At 43.6% G+C, this 27186-nt stretch overlaps 1 protein-coding gene across 1 annotated transcript in view; it reads left to right on the forward strand.

The window, feature by feature from the left end:
* LOC144770766 (ly6/PLAUR domain-containing protein 3-like) overlaps positions 1–26628 on the forward strand; it is a 181407-nt gene extending 154779 nt beyond the window's left edge. The window contains exon 5 of the mRNA XM_078655515.1: positions 22864–26628. Within this exon, the coding sequence (XP_078511641.1) occupies positions 22864–23102 (239 nt within the window). The 3' untranslated portion in view covers positions 23103–26628. The remainder of the gene's footprint in view (positions 1–22863) is intronic.
* Positions 26629–27186: the final 558 nt, after the last annotated feature.

Below are 27186 nucleotides of genomic sequence, written 5' to 3' on the forward strand. Positions count from 1 at the left end.
TTCAAATGTAGAAAAGAGCAATCGGAAGGGCTGTAACCCAGTCTATTTGCTTGTCAGCACATATTTTAGCTAGTTTGGTCTTTAGAGTCTGATTATGTCGTTCGACTAGACCTGCTGCTTGGGGGTGTCGAACACAGTGGAATTCTAGCTGAAGAAGCTGACAATTTTTTAGCCTTATTCCTGACTTGTCCGTTACCTAGGGAGCGAGGGATACGGGAACGTACTGCTCCTTGAAAAGCAGTTCCTTCTTCCCTGTCTTCGTTTGTATCCTCATTCTCGGTCTCCTGGGTAGGGGCATTTTTCTGGTGTGAGTCGGAAACCTTAATAGTAAAGAGAGGAATGAAGATATCTATTTCTTTTATTTTATTATAACTTCCCGCTATCACTGCTTGATCTAACTGAAGTAGGTCGTCGGGTACCTTTTTCCCAGTACTTGAGATCATGCGGATGAAACAGGTAATCCTTAATCGTGAGAGGCATTTTCTGTGAGCGATAGGTCTATTTTTAATAGCCTCTTGTAGGACTTCTAAATTTTCTCCTGTTCGGAGAGCCTCGTAAATTTTATTCAGACAATTTGTGATATTTGGTACCTCCCGTATGCTTTCTAGATCTTCCCGTAAGCGATAGAAGACGTCTGCTTGTGGGCCTTCCCCTGGAGTAGGGTCATAGTCACATTCTAACATAGGTAGAACACCACCCGAAGTGTCAGGGATGGGTTCCGTCTGGGTGACTACTTGTCTGGCTGCTATTTGATTAGTATAAGCAGGAGGTGGTTCCATTAAATAGGTGGTAGTGAAGTCTTCGGGCACGGAAGAAACCTTAGGACGTGGAGGCGCTGTGGGGATGTTTGGGTCTGAACTACCATCGGACCCTGTCTTTTGCGAGAGGACGGGATATATACCGATCACGGAGGCCGAGACCTCCCTTTTCTTTTGTTCAAAACCAATATCATCATTCTGATCCTGTAACTTTCTCATCTTACTTTCTTCTGACATTCTCTTTGCATTCTCCACTTTCCCTTGCTCTTTCTGTTCCCTTCGATGTGCTTCCTTTCGCCATATTTCGACACTCTCTAACATCGAGGGTCTTGCTTTTTTTCCCCAACATTTCTTTTCAACTGCCATGATACAATTTAAATCCCATGTGCCACTCTTTGGCCATCTGATCGCAATTTCTAAATCTTTAGTGTAACCTTCCCAAAGATCCAAATACAAGATGGCACCAATTCCATATTTTGTATACATGAAGTAACCATGAGTATCCTTCGGGGGTACTGGTGCAGGTTGTTCCAGAACCCCTTCTGGGTACCCAGTTTACACAATTTAGAAAACAAAGGCATTTCGTCAATAAATAAACAACTTACACTTGATAACTTGATATACCCTGAGTATCAGAGTACAAACATAGCGTTTTCTAGAAACCTAGAACCCGTCTTGACCGTACTCTGAAAATCAGAACCCGTCTTGACCGAGTCCTGAAAAAGATCAGAACCCGGCTTGATACACCCCCAGTAGTACTCACCGAGGTGCAGAGAACTTGAAGACCTTGAAGATCTGGTCACTGGACTAGTTACGCTGCGCTCTTGATCAGGGACTTGTCGGGGTTCTGAAGACCTCGGACTCGGCAACTTCACAATGTTCGGGCTCTGGGTCGAGACTTCTGCTGTCGTCCTCACCGCCTCGTGTGGATGGCCAGGCCGCGGCACGGTCCCTCTTCGACACAAAGGAGTTCATGCAGGAGCACCCTGCAGTGTGCACTTGGAAGTCCGTCGGTGTCTGGAGAGACCGGTTCGGGTCCGCATCACCGGCGTGTGGGGAGAAAGGGAAGGCCCTACGTTGGGCGCCAATTTGCTGTGGTAAATATTTTAGTAATTTACCTTGATCAGAATTTCTATAATATCAATAAGGTCAAGCATGAAGAGCAGAGTCCGTGGTGGTTAGAATTCAGGGTCTTTATTCAGTAACTCGAGTTAAGGGAGAGCTCCGTCACCTAAGGAGGCTCGGGAATAGTCTCTACTTTAATCAAAGAAAATACAGCTTTTATACATAGAAAAGAGGAAGGAGCTTCCCTTTAGCATATATCAGTTACAAATGTGGCAATCATACAGAAATCATGGCAGTAGCGATGTAACTGTGTCATAATCGTGAGGAAGTCCTGGCAGAGGCAGAGAGTTGAGAAATAACCCTAGGCTGGTTCCTTAGATAAGAAATGGAGAACTGGCCGTGACAGGGTGTCTGGTGTCATGTGTTAGCAAACAGGAGCTGGTTTCTCGGAATTGGTTGTCGTGTCTTGGCAAACGGGGGCTTATTTCTCGGAATCGGCCTGACCATAAGAATGTGTGGTTGCAGTTAGAGGAAGAAAGGTGTTTGTGTGCAACCTTACGTTAATGTGCCCGGGTTTTCTAGTTACCGTCATGATGAGCTCGGGACGTGAAAGACAGGGTGTATAATGGGACATAAATAACGAAAATATTCAATTTTCCACAGGGACACCGCAAGCTTTGAGATGCTGAGTGATTGTTTTCCTGCGATTGGCCCCTATCACAATTGGTGCCCCCCATGGTGAACAGTTACAATTGAAATTGGACTCAAAGAATTTGAAAACCCACAGAATGAGGAATAACCTTTTAAAAGTCAAGGTTGATAAACCCACGGAAAAAGGTGCTCTCTTATCCCCAGTCAGTAGGAGGTAATCATGATCACTATGGACATCTCCGTAATGATGTAATAATGGTTCAATTTCAAAGATGCTTTATTCGGTTTGTAAAAAAATACAACCATATAGCAACATACACTTAAAAGAAATTTAACACAATACTAAATTAGGCTATCACAAAAACAATCTTACATAATAGCGCTCATAATAAAACATTTTAGCAGAACTAATAGTGCAATTTGGTCATTCAAATTTTAACTAAGATTTTAACAATCCTACGACCTTTAATTATGTACAAATATGCAATTTTAAAGTGCTAAGTATTGTCTCTAAATTAGTATATGTGCAAATTAGCAGTTCTAAAGTGCATATGCAATTAGCAGCACCTAGACTAACTATTAACTAAAAACGATGATAAAATGCAAATGATAAGCCAATCCTACAAAAAATGTAATATAGTAGCAGCAATTAGTCCAACAAACATATGTGTGCAAAATACGAGTACGTAATTCAGCAGCATCAAATTTAAAGTGCATAATACATTTAACAGCTGAGGGAATTCATATAATAATTGATTTTCTTGCAGAGATACATTTTAAAATATAAGTAGCCACATAAAAGCATACATCTGGGGACTCTAGGTTAAACACTGGTGTCATTGCTGTTTGTAGATGATGCGTATTATATTTTAAAAAGATGGGTTTCAAATAATATTTCCTTAAAAAGGTATAAAAAGTACAAGACAACATAAAGTGACATGTGCTCTGTTTTGATTTGCCATCACATGGGCATACACAAGTTCCAGGTTTTTTAGACACTGGAAAAGCCACAAGATGATGCACAATTCCTAGGCGAAGGCGGGTTAAAACAAATCGATGGGAGGGAATACTAACTGTTACAAAATAAGATTGGAAGCCTACATTAATATTATATTGTTGATAAAAATTGAATGTACTCTGTTTAGTATATTTTTCCATCCTGGTCTCTTCTGTAAATTTCATAAACGAGACCTTTAGCTCCCGCTTTGATAAAATGGGATCCATCATTAATTCATTATAAATGTCCAGTCCATATAAAGTTTTATACCAATGATGTATATGCTTTAGCCAAGGAATGTTCGATCGGCGATCAAGTTTGATACAATCTGTTATTACGTCCTGCGTAAACTTAGTTTCCTCCTTTGCCCATATTGAGCGCCACAAGGATAGAGGACGAAGAGCAATTAGATCATTGATATAGTACATATCTAATTCCTTATGTATTAGCTCCGTTGAAGCCATAACTGGAGCACTAATTAATCTTTTTAAAAACACATTCTCCCTCACCTGGAAAGATTTGGTACACTGTACATCGTACCCCCATATTCCAGCTCCATATATAGCTGAGGAGATGCATCTAGCATTAAAAAGGGTTAGCATTTCACGAATTCTGCGATGCCCTAGTTTAGCAGCAAATCTAAAAATACAGTTTGTATTCCGGGCCATTTTAAAAAGGACACTATTTTGTTCATTAATCCATTTCCCATTTCCCGAAAAGGTGATGCCTAAATAGCAAAAACTATTAACAGATTCTAGTTTCTCTCCTTCTAAAAAAAAAAGTTTGTGTTTTCTGATGTTCTTACCACAAACCATGGTAACCGTCTTCCCTTTGTTGATTTTCAAGTTCCTGTTCTTAATAAAAATATGGAATTGGTCAATTAATTGTTGTAGTCCATTTTGTGTCCTAGAAAGGAGGACCGCGTCGTCCGTGTATAAGAGGACAGGGACGGGGTTACCATTTATAGTTGGAGCATCTGCATTAATCAATTTCAAAAATGTATCCACATGATTAATAAAAAGTGAAAATAGTAAAGGGGCAAGTACGCATCCTTGACGGATGCCTCTCTTAACTTCAAAGAAAGGGGTACACTCTCCATCTATTCCAAACCTTACTTTGCTTGATAAATTACTATACAAGCGAGCTAGCAGATGGATAATTTCAATAGGGGCGCCCATTGCTAGTAGTATGGGCCAGAGCAGTGCGTGTTCCACCAGATCGAACGCGGAACTCAAGTCGGCAAAGCATAGATAAAGATTCATGAGGTTCATGTGTGAATAGTGAAAGAACTACACAAGAGGTAACAGTAAGATACAAGTACGATGTTGGGTGCCAACTGTTGCATAACCTATAACTTTGGCACAGTTAGTTCTATAAGGTTTGCTTTCTCACCCCACGGGTGATATAGGTAAACTTGGTTCAATACACCAGTGCTGAATGTGGAAGACAAGTTATTGTAGCCTGCAGAACCTTACCAAACACATAGTTGAAGTAGAGCTATTGCTTTTGGGTTACTAACAATCCCCCCAATGGGATCAAGGGCACTGTCGCAACAGAAACAAACCCATTTAGTTTTTCACAGTATCACACTCACATTGCACTGAGAAGAATAGACACTGTTAGCAAAAAACATTTATTATAGCAAGAACCTACTTTTCAGCACATCTAAGCTACCTACATAGGATTTCGTAAAAAACAACTAGAAGGCATGTTGCGAACAATGAAAATAAAATGAACATGGTTAAAATGTGATCTAAAACCTAACACTCTAAAACCTACTTTCTATACACTTCACTAGGACAGCATGAAGAGTAGAACAACTTGCATGCTAGAGTTCCTTAAGTAGTAGCAATGCATTGCCTATCTTGTTGACAAGTGCTGTCGTTATCAGTAGAGGCATGAAGGTGGTGTTCCCTGTGACTGCAAGTATGTGCTGTGGTACCGGCCTTCCTCCGGTACTTGGCTTTATCAGCACTAGGTGAGATGCAGCATGTTTGAAGTGCGATGGCAGTAGGTGAGACCAATCTAGTGCGATAATCTGGGTGAAGAATCTTTCCTGATCAGTGGTCCAGTGGCAGCCCTTATTTAATACATCTTATCAGAGGCTGAATGTTCTGACATAAGTTTAGGAATGTCTGGCATAGCCTATGCACATCAAGGTGTATGCCCTAGCCTTTCCTTATGAACTTATAAGGTGAAAAGACAAGAATTCAGACTACACTATTTGGCCATATATCTGTATTTGTTCTTATTTTACCTTTGCATGGTGATAAGTAGACTTGTTCCAGACTGCTGTCGTATCAGGTGATATTTCTATGTTATTTGCCCAATGGTTTGACACTTTCATGGTTCCTAGAAAGATAAGGTCAGACGACATCTGAAACAGTGGCAGTCATAACCACGATTCTGCCTAAAATTTGAAATATTGCGACTCCTGCTAGCTAAGATGTCTTCTTAAAATGTATTCAGGCCTTATGGGCTATATGTCACCTTGGAATCTAAGGGAATCATTTCTTAGTATTCCAAGCCCCTTTGTAAATGCTTTCTCTTTAGACACGGCAGTGACGTGCAATAAGGGGGCTACAGAAAACGTATCTTTATCGAAGGGGAAAACCACCATCCTTGCTAAGTGTTGGAGGGAAATCTGAACCAACATATTCCTCAATTTGTTTCTGAGCATGTTCAACTTTGTGTCTGAAAGTAAAGGCACCCGTTTGTCTGAGTCTGACAGAAAACCCCGAAAATCTATTCTCTTAGATGTTATTCAGTAATAATCCCTAGCCTCTGGGTTAGATTTATTGGCTCCTGCATCTGCAAAAGGCCCTTCTTTTGACCTAGGAATATCATGTTGTCCAGATAAATCCGCAACCTTTTAACATTTGTAGCTGGGTACTGGGTTTTACTTACAGAAGCATGGATGCCGAACTACATATTACTACCAGTGGACAAGGTTGCAGAACCCACATTATCAATGATTACTTACTGTGGCCAAGAAAGCAGTAGCAATCTTTTGTTGCCTTTCCCTGTTCCCAAGCTTCAATTTCTGCAGCTCGTGCACTAACAAGTCCTCTCTTGTGTGCCAGTGTTCCCACTCATGATACTGCCTTAAATCTGTAGTAAGATTAGATGCCTTTTTTATCTTTGGTAGTTACAAAATATGAACCCATAGACTGACACAGCTATGCTAGGGAGTAACCCATCCATGGAGAAAGCAGTGTCACTGCAGACCTTTTAATGTGAGCGATTTGCCAGCTTGGAGCTTCAAATGGTTTACACACATGCAAAACAGGAGATGATTCAGGGACTGCCCTGGGCCTGCTTTGCTCACACACTCCAAGAACAGCTCCACAGTCATCCGTAGTGTTTTCAGAAACGTGGCTGATGTGCTGAGAAAAACCCCTGCTGTCTACTAGAACTCCAGTGAGGTAGTTGTTTCCACACCAGTGCTTTTACCAGTCTTCCAGTCCCATATTCTAAGAATATTAAAAGCCAATGTACTGCTATGGTCTCCAGGGAGATTTTGGATTAAAGAGTTCCTTGACTCTGGAGAGCATAAAGTCCCAGATGACTATTAATACCCAGGGTCAGAGGAAGCTGCTGACATATTTGCTGAATATCGGTTAACCAACATGCTGCTCGTTAGACTGTGGTAGTCCTGTGCCAATTGTAGGAAGATTCATACAATTGTTCCTCCTAGACAACTGTGACTCCTGACATCAGTACAGATTTTTTTTCTTCTGATTTTCAAAAAGCTGCTTCACAACTGTCTGAAGACTAAGTGAAGCAAGATATCATCTGTCAAAGTGCAAACATGTTGGTCATAAATATTGGCTTGTCGGGGTCTAAGCTTTGCTGAGCTTTGATCTTCAACAAAGTCTCTTTTGAAGCCCAGTTGCCTGTTTGATTTTGGGTTTGAAAAACACAGTTTGTTACTGCATTCCACCAGATGTACTCCCTTCTTTCATTCGAACCTGGGATCTGGCAGGCTAGCCTGCACACCATTTGCCTTTGTATTATATACTTTACGTTTGTGAACTATGGACACTCACCATACCTTACATCATACCTAGGGCATTTCTCCCCATAACCTGGCAGAAGTAGGCCTACAGTATCATAGAGGAGGCACAAAGTGAACTGGTGATGAAAAGGATGGCCAGTCTTTTGAGGGCAGAGAGCAACTGGTGAATACACTGCAGGTATGAAAAAATGGTTGGATGATACTTTCCACATTGAGAAAGAGGCAAAGGGCGTTGGTTTGAGAATGAAAGAAGGAACTTTGATGTGTACTGGGTTGAATGAAAAGGTATGGTAACTGAGGTGAAACCAATACGCAGATATAGGAAGGCAAGGGATTGAGTGGTTAGTGATTGGGCTAGACAGCCTGATAAGGTCCATATCAATGACTGGACAAACTTTCTGGAAGAAAGTACCAATCCAGAAGGCACATGCAAGCTGTACAGTGGGATATGACATCTCAATGGGCCTAGCACCATAGAAACATGTTAGATTCCATCCAGATGTTTGAGGATACTGCAAAAGATCTGCAGCGGTCTATGATCGATCGCAACTGGACCAGTGGCAGACTTCTCTTCCTTCCCCACCAAAAGTTGACGGTGGTGATGGATGTATCACTACTAGGTTGGGGTTGCCATCTGGGAGAGGTGGAGATCAGAGGACTCTGTTCTCCAGTTTAGACCCACCTCCACATCAGGTTGCTGGAGTTGTGCACAATTTACTTGGTGTTGAAGGTCTTTCCATTAATCTTCAAGGGAAGATTTGTGAAAGTTCTCATTGCCAACATGACTGCTTTGTGGTGCTGCAACAAGAAGGGTGGGGTGGGGGTCCAGGGCTTTGTGTGTGGAAGATGTATGACTCTGGAAGTCGCCAAGTCATCAGGGCATCACCCAGATTTTGAAGGGATCTGAGTGCCAGTGTGGCTAAGCTCAGCCAACGACACCTAGCAGATAAGTAATGGTAGCTACACTCAAAGGTGACACAGGAAGTCCTCAAGCAATGGGGAAAGACTGGGCTGTATCTTTTTTGCTACCACGTCCAAGTCATCTTAGTGGTTAAGAATTGGGCCAGTAGAGTGTGGTACTCGGATCTCCTGAGTCTGAGGATCTGTCTTCCAAACAAGCTGCTGCTACAGGAGGAACTGTTGTTGCAACAGCATGGCAGGGTCTTGCACCCAAGCCTGTGAACACTTGCATGGAGATTGAGCGCTGGCAGTTGATGTATTTTGATTTCTCTTCCAGAGTCATTGAAGTGATCTTGTCAACTAGGTGGCCTTCCATGAAATCACTATAAGATGGGTGCTAGGATAAGCTTGTGACTTGATGCAGCACCCACCACACAGACCCATTGCAGGCTAAACTGTCAACTATCTTGTTCATTGTATCTTTGGCCCAACAAGGACTTGTACAGTGGATAATGATAAATATGTAAAAAATACAAGATTATGCCTAGGCTGTCACTTCAGCATAAAAGGGCAGTTTTAAACCGCTAGTTTGACAATATATATGTCTACCCTAAAGTAGACCTATAGATCCTTAAGGCAGGGAGCTATATATTATTAAATGCTTCATGTACTGTTATATGTCCTAATAGTAAAACGTCTGAATTGCCATCTCACTGTGGAAAATCTTGAAGCCCGATTTGCTAGTATCGAGTTACAGGCTGACATCTCAGCCCTGCTAACTTCTGAATGAAGCTACTAAAATGGGTACTTAAAGGCATGAAATAATTTGTAGCATTAAACCCAACTTGATGAGTAAGTCAAGATTAATGTTACCTCACTCTGGCAGGGAGTCACACAAAGTGTTGGCCCAAAAGACGAGCTTCAAAGAAGGAGCCATATTTGGTAGGCAACTGGCGATCACACTTGAGATGGGCTACCCCTTTGTTCAGGTAGACAGGCTGGAATAGAGAGAGGAACCCAGTTGCAAAACGTTTTTTTTTTCGTGGGTGTGTAGCCCACAGGTAGCCTCACCTCTAGTGTGGTATTCCAAGCTCCTAACAGCCAAGGAAGAGTTCAGACATCTTAAGAGTGGGCAGAATACTGCACTCTGTGAATGCTAGATGTCACAAACAGCTGAACGTCATCACAGGATCGGGAGGATCCTGGTAGATCATTAACTAGTGACGCATCATCACCCCGGCGAAATTTGTGAGCTTAAATATGGCATCCTGAACCTCGGATCACATCTGGACAGGAGAAAGGACGGAAGACTGCCCTGCTGACCCCTAGACCTAGCAAGACAGACTTAACCAATTAGTGGATCACACCTACTGCTCCTTGGGCTAGCGAAAAGACAAATGTGCCTGTGGTACCAGGCTCAGAGCCCCAGACAAAATCAGAGAACTTCAAGGGCCAGTAGACTGACCCCCTGTTCCAGCACCACTGCAATGAAAGCTGAAGTAGCCCATTCTAGCTAGTTAGTAGCCATCTACAAGGGATCGCTGGTGGCCGCTGATGTGCAGCCAATAAGGTCTTCCCTCAACATGCTGTAGTTGCACCTGTGTCTGCTGGATCCAGGAGAGTTGTCAGAGTGTGGAATGATCACCAAAGATGGACACTAGCTCTCACCAAAGGTAGCAGCTGGACCTCTGAGACCGGAGATTGGTAGCCTTCTACTGGCGCAAAGAGGAATTCGAGGGATCCAACTCCTGTGGCCAAAGTGCCTCACCTTACACGTGGATTGATGAATCCCTGCAAGAAGAACCCCATTGATCGCACAGCACCCAGAGCATCTTTCAGCACCTTGCATCTCCATCATCACTACCACTTCAGTGAAGTCTATGCCATTTCTTGCATAACAAGTGGAACTAAACTCCAGAATGCTGTTGTGACCAGGTAACTGTCCAAAACCTACTCTCTGGTCCCTCAGACCTTCTTCCTATCTGAAGCGGTTGCCCAAGCCAGGCCTTAGTAGTCTAAGACAACCGTTCCAAATTTTCAAAAGCTTTCAAACGTTGTGATTGTTAGTGCTTGTTTGCTCTTTGGACTAAAAAGCTTTGATTTGAATTTTAATTAAAAAACTGTAACTCTAGAAACCTCTTGTGCATTTTACTCACCTTAATGTCTACAAATTCATAAAAATATTAGCACATTTTATGCCAGATTTCTTTCATGTTGTATGACTTCCTTATTTCATTGTTTGTTGCATCTAAATGCTTTGCACTAGTTCCTTTGTTAAGCCTCGCTGCTTGAAGCCAAGGCCACCCAAAGTTGAGCCAGAGGTTGTACAAAGAAGCCTGATTGGTCTCAAGAGGGTTCTGAGAATGTATTACAAGATGAAGTTTCACAGTCTCAACATATAATACACCACAATCCTCTCAATGAGTCCCTGGATCATTTTATACCTAAGAAAATGTCAAGGCCCAAACGCAAACAGTCCCACCCATGGTACTGCGAGGCGCTTACAATTAAAAAAAAAGCAGTGTAAGGTATTTGAGCGTACCTGGAGGCGATCTTACGACCCCTTAGCCAAAACCAACTTTAGAATCGCCACCAAAGCCTATCATGGTCTTATAAAAAAGACCAAGGCCAGCTACTACACTGATTTGACCAATGCCAGCACTAATCGCGCTAAAACTATCTTCGCGCTAGTGAAGGAGATGACTAAGTCACCTGAGGGGATTAACAACATAATAGTGTCTGACTCGCAATGCGAAGAGCTTGCTTGCTTTTTTTTCAACAAAGTCCAAGGGATCTATAATTCATTCAACTCTGGTGGCTCTTCTATGATTTATAGATCTATCATAGACCCACCGGACCTTCCCTATTCTCTTCTAACCCTTCCACTCATCTCACAGACAGATATGGAACTCCTGGCTTTAAAAATTAAGTTTGGGTCCCCGGAAGATCCTGTCAAACCAGAGATGTTTAGACTTTTTCAGGACTGAAGGGCGGGAATTGATTAATAGATCTCTGCAGTCAGCTACTATCCCCAAATCTTGGAAACATGCCATGCCATGGTGGTCCCCCTGTTAAACAAAACCACCCTGGACCCTTCCAAGCCAGAAAGATTCCGACCTATCTCCCTGCTTCCATACTTGGCTAAAGTGGCGGAAGCACACGTAAATTCCATCTTGACTGGTTTTTTGGAGACTAATGGGATCTTGGAAGAGTCACAGAATGGATTCCGTGCTAAACATAGCACGGAATCGGCCCTACTGGCCGTTATAGAACATCTAAGGGTGGCACAGGACATGGGTAGCACCTCAGCTGTGGTTCTGCTGCATTTGAGACACGGTCTCCCATGGGATCCTGCTTAGGAGACTGTGGGAGATAGGTGTCGGAGATGGAGCTCTGGATTGGTTCGTGTCATTTCTATCCGACCATTCCTTCCAGGCACATGCTCCACCGTACTCATCCAGCAGATTTCCATTAGGCTGCGGTGTCCCACAGGGCTCTGCCCTCAGCCCCACGTTGTTTAATGTGTATGTCCGCCCCTTGGCCATGTTGGCCAGGGAACGTAACATCAAACTAATTTCCTATGCAGACGATACGCAACTAATTTTCACCTTTTCCAATGACACCGTGGGGGATCAAGCCAAATTTCAAGAAGACATCTTGGCCATTTCCAGCTGGCTAACAGAGAACTGCCTCCAGTTGAATTCATCTAAAACTGAAGTTCTCCTTATTGGCAGTGAGACTCAGAAGTGGGATGAGCAGTGGTGGCCCCCTACATTGGGCCCGCCTCCCACGCCCAAGAGGGAAGTAAAAAATCTGGGTGTGATTATAGACAATTCACTTACCCTTGAATCCCATGCCAAAAGAGTAGCTGGCACTTGTTACGGACGCCTACGCTCTCTTAAACCCATTCTCGGCTTTTTCGAACCCTCCATCCGACAGACAATCATCCAAGCTATTGTCTTATCCCATCTAGACTATTGTAATGTCCTTATGCTTGGTTCCAACTTGACAGTCGTTAACAGACTGCAAAGACCTCGGAACGCTGCAGCCCGCATTCTGTTTGGATTGCCGAAACACTGCCACACCTCCCAGGTTCTGCTTAGGCTACACTGGTTGTCCGTTAAACAACGCATTAAATTTAAAACCCTTTGTGTTATTCATAAAATGCTTTATTGCCTTGGCCCCCAAATCTTGAAAGGAATCTGTTCCTTCTATGTTCCGTCGCATGCTCTCCGCTCTGCGGACCTTTCTCTTGCCCGTACCATCAAGATCCGGAGGTGCAGAGCCGGAGGCCGATCATTTAGGTATCTGGCCCCAAAACTCTGGAACTCTATCCCTTTAAGTGTGCGTATTATTACTGACCATCTACGCTTTCGAAAACACATTAAAACCTGGTTGTTTTCTTCTATTTAGGGTTCCCCTGCGAGCTGACACTCTGCCTCCTCCACTCTGGTCGTTCTGTAATTAGGCTTGTCCGCAAGCGCTGGGACGCCTCATTGCTGGGGTAGCCATGCGCTATATAAGCATATTATAACATAACATAACATACCAACAAATATTTATTGTTTCCCAAATCACTAGTGCTATTTTCATCAACCTGAACGGATTAGTGGACCCGCTAGGATTTCAATATCTGACCATGGAGTCAAGCACAGATACCTGTAGAGAATGCAGTTGCCTAATGAGCCCCTAGACCGGAATACTTAGTTATCAGTTCCAGATATTCTCTTTTTATGCCTCTATTTTCTCCCTTTCCTGGTATGTACAACTTGATGCCAATCTGGTACTTAATTTAATTTAATTTAAAAACACTTGTAAAGCGCACATATACCTAGCGGTTTCTTGGCGCTGACGGACTTTTAGAACCTGGGTGAGAGCTGTGAGGGGCTAGGCTGAGAAAGCTTGCAGAAAGAGATGGGTTTTTAGGGCCTTTCGAAAATCAGGGTAGAGCGGGATGGATCGGATGGTGGGGGGAAGGGAGTTCCAAAAAGTGGGACCAAGAACCGCAAATTCACCCCCCATCCTCTTTTTCCTGAAGCGAGGGACTAAGAGAAGGGACTGGGAGGGGTTCCCTGTTTAAATATCGACAACAAAAATATAGTTTACAAAAATATAGTTGTACAAATATCGATTACAAAAATATCGACTCCCTATACTTAAACAGGTAAGTACAATAATATCGACTCAAAAATATAGTTGTAAAAAATATCGGCTTTAAAAAAAATTATAACTTTAATTAAATAATTATATAATAATATTAACCAAATACATTAAATTACATTTATATTTTAACTATTTATAACAAATAAACTTAATTTAATCAATATAAACTTAATAAATGTGTACATATACATATATTTTCCTAAAAACATTTTATTATTTTCTTTATTTTATTAATAAACTTTAATAATGATATAATAATAAAATAAAAACATATATAAAACATTTTGAATACAATAATATTTTCTATATTTAATTAACACATAAAAGTATTTAAAAATAATAATACATACATTTAATAACAAATTTTAAACATTAGTAGTTAAAACATTTGATAGCGAAGGGGTAAAAATTACTATTCCCACTCCAAAGGGTGCAACAGTAGGGAAAGCGCCGGATAGCGTAGGGGTAAAAATTACTATTTCCACTCCAAAGGGTGCAACAGTAGGGAAAGCGTTGGATAGCGTAGGGGTAAAAATTACTATTCCCACTCCAGAGGGTGCAACAGTAGGGAAAGCGTTGGATAGCATAGGGGTAAAAATTACTATTCCAACTCCAGTGAGTGCAACAGTAGGGAAAGCGCTGGATAGCGTAGAGGTAAAAATTACTATTCCCACTCCAAAGGGTGCAACAGTAGGGAAAGCATTGGATAGCGTAGGGGTAAACATTACTATTCCCACTCCAGAGAGTGCAACTGTAGGGAAAGCAATGGATAGCGTAGGGGTGAAAATTACTATTCACACTCCACAGGGTACAACAGTAGGGAAAGCGCTGGAACCCAAAACAATAAAACAACTAACTATCACATTTTTTTATTACATTTAATTTCCAATATAAACATAAATAATATATACATTTAAATATTTTATTAACAAAGATGATAAAAAAATATATATTTACACATTATTTAACACTATAATATCCACCACACACCTAAAAATAATTACACAATTACATTTAATATTTACTAATTAATTAATGATAAATAAATTATTTTTTAAATTAATTATTTAATTATTTATTTGACAGATTTCACACCATATACACTTATAAACACCACAACACAAACCTAAATTTAATTACACATTTACTAATTAGTTAATGGTAATTAATTTGTAAAGTATTTAATAATCAATCAATAACAATTTAATTACTTCACACCATTTACACATATAAACTCCTCTACACACACCTAAAATTAAACAATTAACATAATTAATTAACATAATTAATTAATTAACATCATTAATTAATAATTGACTAATTGAAATAATTAACAAATATTTATTAAATTAACACATTAATTAATCAATTAATTTTATATATTTAAATTACTTCCCACCCTATTGCCCTATAAACCCACAACCCGCTACGGAACTAATAACACAAAATTCAACATAATATACATTAATAACTATTAAAATTCAACAACATATATTAAAATGACAAACAATTCTCATTAAAAACACTAAAATACATGACATTATTTAAAAATCGATATTTTTGTAAACTATATTTTTGTAAACGATATTTATTACAACTATATTATTGTTATCGATATTACTTACCTGTCTGTCGATATTTTGGTCAAACTATATTTTTGTTATCGATATTTCTTCAATTCGATATTTCTGCGGCGATATTTATGTCAGACGATATTTCTCTGACGATATTCCTGCTCTGCACCACTGGGAGGAGGAGCGAAGCTCTCTTGCCGGGATGTAGCTGGAAATTGCCGAGTTTATAAAGGCTGGGGCAGTTCCAGCTCGGGCCTGGAACGCGGTACAGCCAAGTTTGAAGAGGTCCCGCTCCCTGATGGGCAACCAATGCAAGTTCTTTAATACAGGGGTAGCATGATGGAGTTTGGGGAGACCATGGATGAGACGAACCAGCAGTAGGCGTTGGAGGGCATAAGCCGGAGCGCCGTTGTACCGTAGTCCAGCCGGGATAATACCATTGCCATCATGATGAGTTTAAGGGCAGAAGGGGAAAAGAATCTAGAGATTTTCCTGATAGTACGGAGAGTGAAGAAGCAAGAAGACACCACCAAACTGATCTGGGAGTGCAGGGTAAGATTTTGGTTTAACGTGATCCCAAGTGTTTTAACTGAGTGAGAAGGTGAAGGGGGGGACCAAGTGAAGGGGGCCAGAACATAGGGGTCCAGGGACTGGATGCACCACCCGTCAAAACCAGCTCGGTTTTATCTGGGTTGAGTTTGAGGTGGTTGAAGTTCATCCAGTCCCTGATAAAAATCATAATGGATTGAAAATTATAGATAGATTCAGAAGAATGCAAAAGGTCAAAGATCAACTGGAGGTCGTCTGCGTAATTGAAAACAGTGACCTCCAGTTGTTGTAGAGCAGAGATAAGTGGGAAGATATAGAGATTGAATAGAAGAGGAGAGAGGGAGGAACCTTGGGGGACACCACACTGCACCTTACGAGGGGGAGCAGAGAACCCTTCTAGATGGACAGCCTGGATGCGGTCCCTCAGGAAGGAGGTAAGCCAAGCCAGGGGGGACCCACTAATGCCCGCTGCCCTGACACGGGTGAGAAGGATGGAATTATCAACCGTGTCAAAGGCAGCGGACAAATCTAGGAGGACCAAGGCCTGGGAGCGGCCCGTATCCATTCCCTCCCTACGGCTGTCTAAGACCGAGACCACAACCCTCTCGGTAGAGTGGCGGGGGAGAAATCCAGCCTGACAGGAGGCCAGGTAACCACTGTCCTCCACAAAGGAACTGAGGACAGAGGCGACGTGACACTCCAAGATTTTTCCTAGGTAGGGGAGAAGGGAGATGGGGCGGTAGTTGGTGAGGGAAGCAGGGTCGGCACCGGGTTTTTTCAGTAAGGGGATGATTATGGCTGTTTTGTGAAGGTCAGGGACTATACCATTCCCGAGGGAATCGTTCAGGAATGCCAGGGGAGGAATGGGGCAAGCCTGAAAGATTTCTCTCAAGATAGGCGCTGGGCATACATCGGAGGGAGAACCTGATTTAACTTGCACCGCCAGAGAGGATAACGTTTCTCTGGTCAGTGGAGGAATGTGGTCTAGATAAAACCTGTTAGGGGGGGGCCCGGGGGGAAGAGGGGGAGGAAGGGGTATGTTGGCCTTAATAGCTGCGATTTTCTCCACAAAAAAGTTGTTTAGGGAGTCGCAGAGGGCTTGGGAGGGGGAAGGTTTTAGGGAGGTCCTGTCTGACAAGGCCAACTCATGAACGGTAGAGAAAATTTCTCTAGACTGATCTCCAGATGAAAGTATTTTGTCAGAGAAATAATTGGTCTGGGCTAAAAGAATTGCACTTTTATATGCATTAAGCATAAACGAATAGTGAGCTTTTAGGATTGGGCAGTAAGCGCGCCTCCATGCGCGTTCTGCCTGGCGAGCAGCCAACTTCTTTACCTTGAGTTCGTCGGTGAACCATTTGTTAACATTATGGACACGTTTCACCGCAACACGTTTCAGGGGAGCCACCTGATTGCAAGACCTAGATAACCAAACATTGATAGCGGTGGCCTGGGAAGAAGGGGAAAGTTCCTCCAGGGCCGGGTAAGAGCTTTGAAGGGTAAGGCAGAGGGCAGGAATGTCAACCTTGTTCCAGTTGCGGGCCCAGATGTTCCTGGGAAGGATAGGGCGCTTGGGCCGGTGGAGGTCTAAGGTGAACGAAATCAAAAAGTGGTCTGACCACAGGCAGGGTGTGATGGTAGGGGGAGAGACCGGGATATTCAATGACAAGATTTGGTCTAAGACGTGGCCCTTAATGTGAGTGGGAGCGAACACATGGGAGGTAAAATTTAGGCTAAGGAGGGAGTCTGTGAAGTCCCTAGATGCTGCGTCTTCCGCAGGGTCACATGGCCAGAAGTTAAAATCGCCAAGAACTAACACAGAGGAATTGTTAACTGTTAGTGTGGAAAGTAGTTCCTGAAACTCGGTCAAAAAATGAGGGGTATAATTAGGTGGGCGGTAAACAAGGACACAAGTGATGGGGATTTGAAAAGAGGCAGATCGCATCACTAAACACTCAGCTCCCTTGATGACCGGAGAGGAGTGAATTTGGAAGTGGAGGTCCGACCGGACAATCAGAGCAACACCTCCGCCTGCCTTGCCCAGCGGTCGATCGGCCCGCAGGGCATAGTAAGTGGAGGGTAGTGATGCGAGGATGTTAGGAAGGGAGTCTGGACAGAACGAAGTTTCTGTCAGAAATAAAAGATCAGGTTTGTAGGAATCCAGGAACTCAAAAAGTTCTAATTGGGGTTTCACTGCTGATCTAGTATTTAAAAGGAAGGCCGAAATAGCGGTCACTGGCCTTGAAGACTGGCCAGGTTCTGATGGAGGGAGGGGCAGGGGTGAGGGGAGAGGCGGGGTGGATACAGTGGAGGGAATAGAAAGGGACCGAGCAAGACCGAGGTTGGAAATAGTGGACGCTGAAGCGGCGCTAAGGGTTCCATGGCTTTGATGGCAATGAAGTTCCTCTGAGGAGTAAGTTAAAAATTGGGCATAGTAAGGTGCCTCTTGCCCCGGCCGGCCGCGGATGGGCGCAGACGGGCTTGCCTTTGGCGCGCCGCCGGTGCGCCCGCTGCGCGCGTCCGCTGCGCTTGCACATGGGGCGTCGCTTTTGTAGCCTAGGTGCGCGGTGACTAGAGCGCTACCCTAGGGAATGCTCTGACCCTCCAAGATGGCGGCCGCAACCCCGTCAGCCCTCCGGATCAAGCGGCACTCAGCCGTGCCGGACCGGGGCTAGGGGAGCGGTAGTTGGAGCGAGGAAGCAGCAGCGGCCAGGTAAGGAAGCGACAAAAGTGAGATTTAAAATAAGCAACGCAGTAAAATATACTAAGCGAGCCCACAAGCACCACAGCAGCCGCGAACCAGCTGCCACCAGGTTTGAGCGCGTCCCTCGATATAAATTGCATATATACCAAAAATGATGGACATAAACAGTACTACCAATAGGAAGTGTTCCGTTTTATACAGTGTCCTTATTTAATTGGTCTTGAGGTTTGATCTTACATTACTAGTAACCAGTGTATCTCAGGGTGCTAGTAGGCGTAACTTCTTAGGGTGCTAGGGGCCAGTCCATCTCAGAGTGCTAGTAACCGAAACATCTCGGAGTGCTAGTAGATGGTGCATCTCAGAGTGCTTGTAGCCGGAACCTCTGAGAGGGCTAGTAACCAGTATAACTGAGAAAGCTAGTAGCTGGTCCACCTCAGGGTTCTAGTAGCCAGTACTTATCAGGGTATTAGTAGTCTGTAAATCTCTGGGTACTAGCAGCAGTGCATCTCAGTGTGCTAAGAGCCAGTTCATCTCAGGGTGCTAGTAGCTAGTCTATCTCAGGGTTCTAGTATCCAGTACATCTCAGGGATGCTTGTAGTCAGTACATCTCAGGGTGCTAGTAGCCAGAACATCTCAAGAGTGCTAGTAGTGGTACATCTCAGGATGCAAGTAGCTGGTCCATCTCAGTGCACTAGCAGCCGGTATATCTCCGGATGCTAGTAGCCGATACATCTCACAGTGCCAGTAGCTGGTACATCTCAGGGTGCTAGTAGTCGGAACATATCACAGTGCTAGTATCTGGTCCCTCTCATGGTACTAGTTGTAGGTCCATCTCAGAGTGCTAGTAGACGGACCATCTCAGAGAGCTAGTAACTGGTGCATCTCTGGGTGCTAGTAGTTGGTACATCTGAGAGTGCTAGAAGCAAGTACATCTCAGAGTGCTAGTAGCTGGTGCATCTCAGGGTGCTATTTGCTGGTACATCTCAGAGTGCTAGTAGTCTGTCCAACTCAGGGTGCTAGTAGACAGTCCATCTCAGGGTGCTACCAGCGGCTACATCTCAGGGTGCTTGTAGCCGGTACATCTCAGGGTGCTAGTAATCGGTGCATCTTAGGATGATAGTAACTGGTACATCTCAGGGTGGTAGCAGTTGGTACATCTCAGGGTGCTAGCAGTCGGTACATCTCAGGGTGTTAGTAATCGGTGCATCTTAGGATGAAAGCAATTGGTACACCTGAGGGTGCTAGCAGCTGGTATATCTCAGGTTGCTAGTAGCCGGTACGTCTCAGAGTGATAGTAGCAGGTACATATCAGAGTGCTTGTAGCTGGTCCATCTCAGAGAGCTAGTAGCTGTTCCATCTCAGAGAGCTAGTAGCTGTTCCATCTCAAGGTGCTAGTAGCTGGTAAATCTCAGGATGCTTGTAGCCGGTACATCTCAGGAGGCAAGTAGATGGTCCATCTCGGGGTGGGTGTAGCCAGTCCATATCAGGGTGCTAGTAGGCGATACATCTCAGGGTGCTAGTAGCCGATACATCTCAGGGTGCTAGTAGCTGATACATCTCAGGGTGCTAGTAGCCGATACATCTCAGGGTGCTTGTAGCTGGTACATCGCAGGGTTCTAGTAGCTGGTACATCTAGTGGTGCTAGTAGTTGGTACATCTGAGGGTGCTAATAGCAAGAACATCTCAGGGTGCTAGCAGCCGGTCTATCGCAGGATGCTAGAAACCAGTACATCTCAGGGTGCTAGTAGCTGATCTGTCTCAGAGTGCCAGTAGATGGCCCATCTCCGGGTGCTAGTAGCTGGTACATCTCAGGGTGCTAGTTGTCAGTATATGTCAGGGTGCTAGTAGTTGGTACATCTGAGAGTGCTAGAAGCCAGTAAATCTCAGAGTGCTAGTAGATGCTCTATCTCAGGGTGCTTGTAGCTAGTACATCTCAGAGTGCTAGTATCTGGTCCATCTCATGGTACTAGTTGTAGTTCCATCTCAGAGTGATAGTAGACAGTCCATCTCAGGGTGCTAGTAGCTGGTCCGTCTCAGGTTGCTGGAAGCGGGTACTTCTCAGAGTGCTAGTATCTGGTCCATCTCATGGTACTAGTTGTAGTTCCATCTCAGGGTGCTAGTAGCCGGTACATCTCAGGGTGCTAGGTATCGGTACCTTTCAGAGAGCTAGTAGCTGGTACATCTCTGGGTGCCAGTAGTTGGTACATCTGAGAGTGCTAGCAGCCAGTACATCAGAGTGCTAGTAGCTGCTACATCTCAAGGTGCTATTTGCCGGTACATCTCAGAGTGCTAGTAGCCTGTCCATCTCAGGGTGCTAGTAGACAGTCAATCTCAGGGTGCTAGCAGCGGCTACATCTCAGGGTGCTAGCAGTCGGGACATCTCAGGATACTAGTCATCAGTTCATCTTAGGATGATAGTAGCCAGTACATATCGGAGTGCTTGTAGCTGGTCCATTTCAGAGAGCTAGTATATGTTCCATCTCAAGGTGCTAGTATCTGGTAAATCTCAGGGTGCTCGTAGCCAGTACATCTCAGGGGGCTAAGAGATGGTCCATCTCATGAGGGGTGTAGCTAGTCCATATCAGAGTGCTAGTAGCCGATACATCTAAGGGTGCAAGTAGCCAGTTGATCCCAGGGTGCTAGTAGCCGATACATCTAAGGGTGCTTGTGGTCGGTACATCTCAGGGTGCTAATACCCAGTACATCTCAGGGTGCTAGCAGCCGGTGCATCTCAGGGTGCTAGTAGCCAGTACATCTCATTGTGCCAATATCTGGAACATCTCAGGGTGATAGTTGTCAGTACATCTCAGGGTGCTAGTAGCTGGTCCATCTCAGAGTGCCAGTAGATGGTCCATCTCAGGGTGCTAGTAGCCAACACATCTCAAGGTGCTAGTAGCTGGTACATCTCAGGGTGCTAGTTGTCAGTACATTTCAGGGTGCTAGTAGCTAGTACTTCTCTGGGTGCTAGTAGTTGGTACATCTCCGGGTGCTAGCAGTCGGTACATCTCAGGTGCTAGTAGTCGGTACATCTTGGGATGACAGCAGTTGTTAAACCTGAGGGTGCTAGCAGCTGGTACATCTCAGGATGCTAGTAGCCGGTACGTCTCAGAGTGATAGTAGCCTGTAAAAATCAGAGTGCTTGTATCTGGTACATCGCAGGGGGCTAGTAAATGGTCCATCTCAGGGTGGGTGTAGCCAGTCCATATCAGGGTGCTAGTTGCCGATACATCCAAGGGTGCTAGTAGCCAGTACATCTCAGGGTGCTAGTAGCCAATACATCTCAGGGTGCTTGTAGCCGGTACGAGTGATAGTAGCAGGTACATATCAGAGTGCTAGTAGCTGGTCCATCTCAGAGAGCTAGTAGCTGTGCATCTCAAGATGCTAGTAGCTGGTAAATCTCAGGGTGCTTGTAGCCGGTACATCTCAGGGGGCAAGTAGATGGTCCATCTCAGGGTGGGTGTAGCCAGTCCATATCAGGGTGCTAGTTGCCGATACATCTCAGGGTGCTAGTAGCCAGTACATCTCAGGGTGCTAGTAGCCAATACATCTCAGGGTGCTTGTAGCCGGTACATCCCAGGGTTCTAGTAGCCAGTACATCACAGGGTGCTAGAAGCTGGTACATTTTAGCGTGCTGGCAGTCGGTACATCTCAGAGTGCTAGTAGCTGGTCTGTCTCAGAGTGCCAGTACACGGTCCATCTAAGGGTGCTAGTAGCCAACACATCTCAGGGTGCTAGTAGCTGGTACATCTCAGGGTGCTAGTTGTTAGTACATTTCAGGGTGCCAGTAGCTGGTACATCACTGGGTGCTATTAGTTGGTACATCTGAAAGTGCTAGCAGCCAGTACAGCTCAGAGTGCTAGTAGACAACACATCTCAGGGTGCTAATAGCTGGTACATCTCAGGGTGCTAGTAGCCGGTACATCTCAGGGTGCTAGTAGTCGGTACATCTCAGGGTGCTAGTAGTCGATACATCTCAGGATGATAGTAGCTGGTTTATCTCAGGATGCTAGCAGTCGGTACATCTCAGGGTGCTAGTAGTCGGTACATTTGAGAATGACAGCAGTTGGTACACCTGAGGGTGCTAGCAGCTGGTACATCTCCAGGTGCTAGTAGCCGGTACGTCTCAGAGTGATAGTAGCCTGTACATATTAGAGTGCTTGTAGCTTGTCCATCTCAGAGGGCTAGTAGCTGGTACATCTCAGGGTGCTCGTAGCCAGTACATCTCAGGGGGCTAGTAGCGGTACATCTTAGAGTGCTAGTAGTCAGTCCATCTCAGGTTGCTTGTAGATTATACATCTCATGGTGCTAATAGCAGGTACGCCTCAGGGTGCTAGTAGTCAGTATATCTCAGGCTGCTTGTCTCCCTCTGGAAAAGGAAGGGCTAACCTGCCCAAACCCAAGGGTGCTTTACTGTATGTCAAATATATATGTTTCTGACCTAAATCATTATTGAAACTGCTTTCCTTTCTGCTCCATTTTCACAGGTAAAGAAAACAGAGTCATCTTACCTTACTTTATGAAGAAATGCGCCTTCTGGAGCTGCACTACGTGGTACATGGGGGTCAGCGATTATGAGAATGTCAGCGAAAGCAGCTCTTGCTGTAGTAAGAATCTCTGCAATGGTTTGGTGCCAACAATAACACCAAAGAAAAATGGTGGCCTGCGCACCACATATGTTTCCTCACTTATAGTGGCTGCCCTGGTGGCCATTATCAGTTTATAAAGGGCAGCTGAAAGCATTAAGTACTTAATCCAAAAATTGCATTATCATTCTCTTAAAGAAGATGAGCCATTTTTACTGTAAGCCGCATCTCGGGGAGAGGGATTGGCCTAACGGCTAAGGCACTCGACCTCGGACCTGGGGATCTGGGTTCGAGTCTCGGTAACGACGCCAAAAACCCCCTGTGATTCTGGGCAAATCACTTAATCTCCCCGTGCCTAAAATGAATGTGTGTCCTCATGTAACGTAACTGGTGATATGTAAAGCGCTCTGATAACTGATTCGGTTCGGTTCTAGTTCGCGCTATATAAAATTCTGCAAAAAAAATAAATAAATAAATGTATACGTTTTATATATACCGTTGTAATTAAATTGGTTTGTACTGTAATCTTACCTAATACAGAGGCACAGCTTTGGCATAGTATGGGTCTCCCTATCCATAAACATTGAAATCAAGCGTGTATCTAAGTTCATCTGATTTTTTTGATTTGATCATGATGGCTTATCTGAAAAGCAGAGCTATGCATTTGCACCTACAAAAGATGATTCAGATACCTAATACTTAATATCCCATTGTTCCCAAGTTTTAAAGCCCTTTAATTTTGACTCATGATTTGTACCTATGAACCTACAGAACAGTTCCCATAAGAATCATTAGTGGGTAAAGTGCAGGCTTCCACTAGCAATGGAGGGACTGCTGGTGGACCGCATGGGCATGACATGGCTGTCATATCTGAAATGAGTGAGTGTGTGACTGATCAAGTAGATGGGTGGGCGTGTCTGAAGTCTATCAATTGTGAGTATCCTGCAAGAAGCAGTTAGTTTTTGAGAGTTAGCAGAAAGGAGATCGAGAGGAGGAAGCATCTAAGGCATTTAGTGGCATATGAGCAAGAAACTCGTTAAAATTATCGCCGTTTTAGCGGGTGGAAACTGCTGCTAAAACGGCGATAATGGGCTTGCTAATATGTGTTATAGAATTCCACTAGAAGCCCAGTTTAGATGTGCAGGACATCTAACCTGGGCTTCTATTGGAATTCTATAACGCATATTAGCAAGCCCATTATCACTGTTTTAGAGGCAATTTCCTGACGCTAAAACTGCGATAATTTTAACGATGTTCTTGCTAATATGCCCCTATGTTTTTTGCAGCCATTGGGGTACACTCAAGCAGCAGATCATGTCTGTGATTAGTAGACCTGCCATAATTATCTTGATTTTTCTTCCCCTTTATGACCTGCCATACCTTCCATGAATGACTTGGACTAATAGATGAGTCAAAAGCGAATACATATGGTAAAATCAATTGCACATACTTTTCATATTGTTCTGTTCTTGTAAATATAACTTTCAAGCTTGCATGAATATATTTGTGGTATTGAATCATTGTAGTTAATCATTTCATGTTTAATAATTGTTATGAAATTATAGCATTTCTACAACGTTGATAATTACCTCTTACATGTTGTTGTCCTTTTAAAAGAACATCCTGCTTCCAAACAAAGGGCTGTACATCCCTTATAGTTAGCATGGAACCAGGAGAGCCAGTATGCCTTGGGACTTCAAGGGGAAACCACTCAAAGCTTCTCCTCCATTTCAAAAGCAGAACTGGCTATAAATACTCTACCTCAGATGTCAACTTTTCTGTACATTTCCGGACCTGTGGATAGTCTGTCAGGGAGCAGCACTGTTGTGCTGCTGAAAGACTGGCACTCATCTGGACTGCACTTTGCTGGACTACTGCCTTGCGGTTCCGTTGCTTTGATGTGTTGACCTGCTGCCTCCTGCCCCTCTGCCTGGGTGAGAAGGACTGAACGTGCATCTCTTGAACCCACAATCCCAGAGTGACTCCAAGTGCTTGTTGACTGGCCTCCTGACTTGAGTCTCTGGGACAGAAAGCTTCAGCAACCTTGTACCTATGCATGAACTCAGCGATCTGTGTGTCTAGCAAGCCAAGTTGTACCCTAGTCCTTGGAAGTGGGCCAGTGGTGCTCTACCATACTCTGTTGATTAAGCAGAACAGACGCATCTCTTCTGCTGTATTGTGCAACCCTGAGCAGAACTGACACACCGCTGCTGCTGTGTGGATCGAAACTGCAATAAAGACCCACATTGGATTGCAGCTCATCACTTTCTTTGAACAGCTACTGCACAATGCTTCCTTGGTGCAGGCCCTCGCATCCCTCAGCAATGGCAGCCTATGTGATGATGTCGGAGTCTACACCGCAGCTTCACAGCTCCTTGAAACTTTATGCATCCCCAACTCCAGGCTTTGCATCGCAACTCCTTGTAGACAGCATCTTCAAAGCCGAAGCATCTAGACCTCGCACCGCAGCCTTGCTACATCTCAGAAACAATGCATCGCATCGGCTGGGTGACATATCTTCAACTCAGATCCTCGCAATGCTCCTTCAGCCAGTCCAACTGGGTCCCTGTAGCCTGCCCCCGCTCCATCTGGTTCAGACTGACCTTGTGATTTGGTCCTGGTCCAGCGTGACCAGATATCAACAGTTGTCTCTTTATGCCGTTTGGCATTTCTTTTAGTAAAATCTCTAAAACTGGATATCTCCAGTTCTACTGATTGGATTTCTGTTGTTTTGGTTTTGTTTTATTTATCAAAAAGTATTTTCTCCCTTCTCAAGATACCTACTCTCTTCCCAAAAGCAACTTTGATTGATAAATATCTGTCAGCCCAAAAGCCTGAGCACCTTATAAATAAATTGGAACTTGCTTGGGAGGTTGATTTGGGAAGTGTTTGAAGCAGTGGTCTCTGAGACGGCATTTGGACGAGATCATTATTAATCTCTAGATCTGCAACCACTACTCAAACCTTGTTCTTTTTATATCACAGATTATATTACACGTAGGTTTCTATTGCCACTTTTTCAAGCACAAATAACTAATTGTGTTGGTCTTGTGGCCATTCTTTTGCAGATTTGTTGCATCTTCTTTTTATTTGCCCCCTGTGGCCTTCTTTTGGAAAACTGTTTGGTCCCATATTTTGCTTATTTTCAGTTTACAATGCCCCTTGTCCAAAGTATTACTTTTTCTCTGTAGTTTATTTAATACTTTGGTATCCATTTCTTGCAAACATGGTTTATTTTACTTTATGTTAGCCTTTCAACAAATTACATTACATTGTCATTATCATAAATTAAATGCTGCATTTGCTTCTTGTAAACGGCTACTGTTAACTTCTTATTTGAATAAGGTTGTAAAACGACCAGAGCTTCGTAATCGTTCCAAAAATTGTAAACCTTCACGAATTGTTCTATCACTGCTCTCTTTTTTTTGCCAGAATATTTGTTTTCTAGGTATTTCAACCATTGAAGTCAGTTTCTATTATTATGCAATGTCATTTGATCCTCAGTTGTTTGATGTATATTTTATTTTATTTTATTTTTCTTCCTATTCCTTCCTTCCCATAATTCTAATAAAAAATGGCTTTTCTGCTGCATTGTTACTATTCTCACAATGGTTTTTTATTCTTTGCAATATTTATTGCTAATAAAGCTTATTTAACACAAAACAACATTACCCTATCTTCTAACTCTGTTGTGGGCTAATTTTGAGGTGTGCTTTCACTGTCTTGCTGTTTGAAGTGTTGCATAAACACTTTACATATCACCTCTACGTTAAGCCCGACTGGCCTGAGGGTTGAGTGCAGGTTAACTTAGGGTTTGTGCGTGGCTTCACCCGGACAAGAATTGTGGTTGCTGCTTGAGAAGGCTTTCACCCCCCTCAGCCAGTAACTCAATTTCTTACAGCGATAGCTGTGATTTTCTCATTACTTCACCGGCAGAACGAGGTAGAATAATACATACAGAGCAATTCTTAACACCCATTATATCCACATACATATTTGTATAAATATTGCCACTAAATCCATTAACCATCCTCTCCCTATGTATCAATGTATTAAATCCAACAGCATGACATACTTCTATGAGTCATATCTCACTGGAGAAATTAGGCACAACACTAAACCTACTCAGAACACCAATAACACTACAGATATAATCCTGCTAGTATAATCATACTGGTAATTTTACAGCACCTGCTGTATGCCATCTTCCATTAGGATAAAAAA

This window comes from Lissotriton helveticus, chromosome 7, assembly GCF_964261635.1.
Source record: "Lissotriton helveticus chromosome 7, aLisHel1.1, whole genome shotgun sequence".
In the NCBI taxonomy this organism is placed as follows: domain Eukaryota; kingdom Metazoa; phylum Chordata; class Amphibia; order Caudata; family Salamandridae; genus Lissotriton; species Lissotriton helveticus.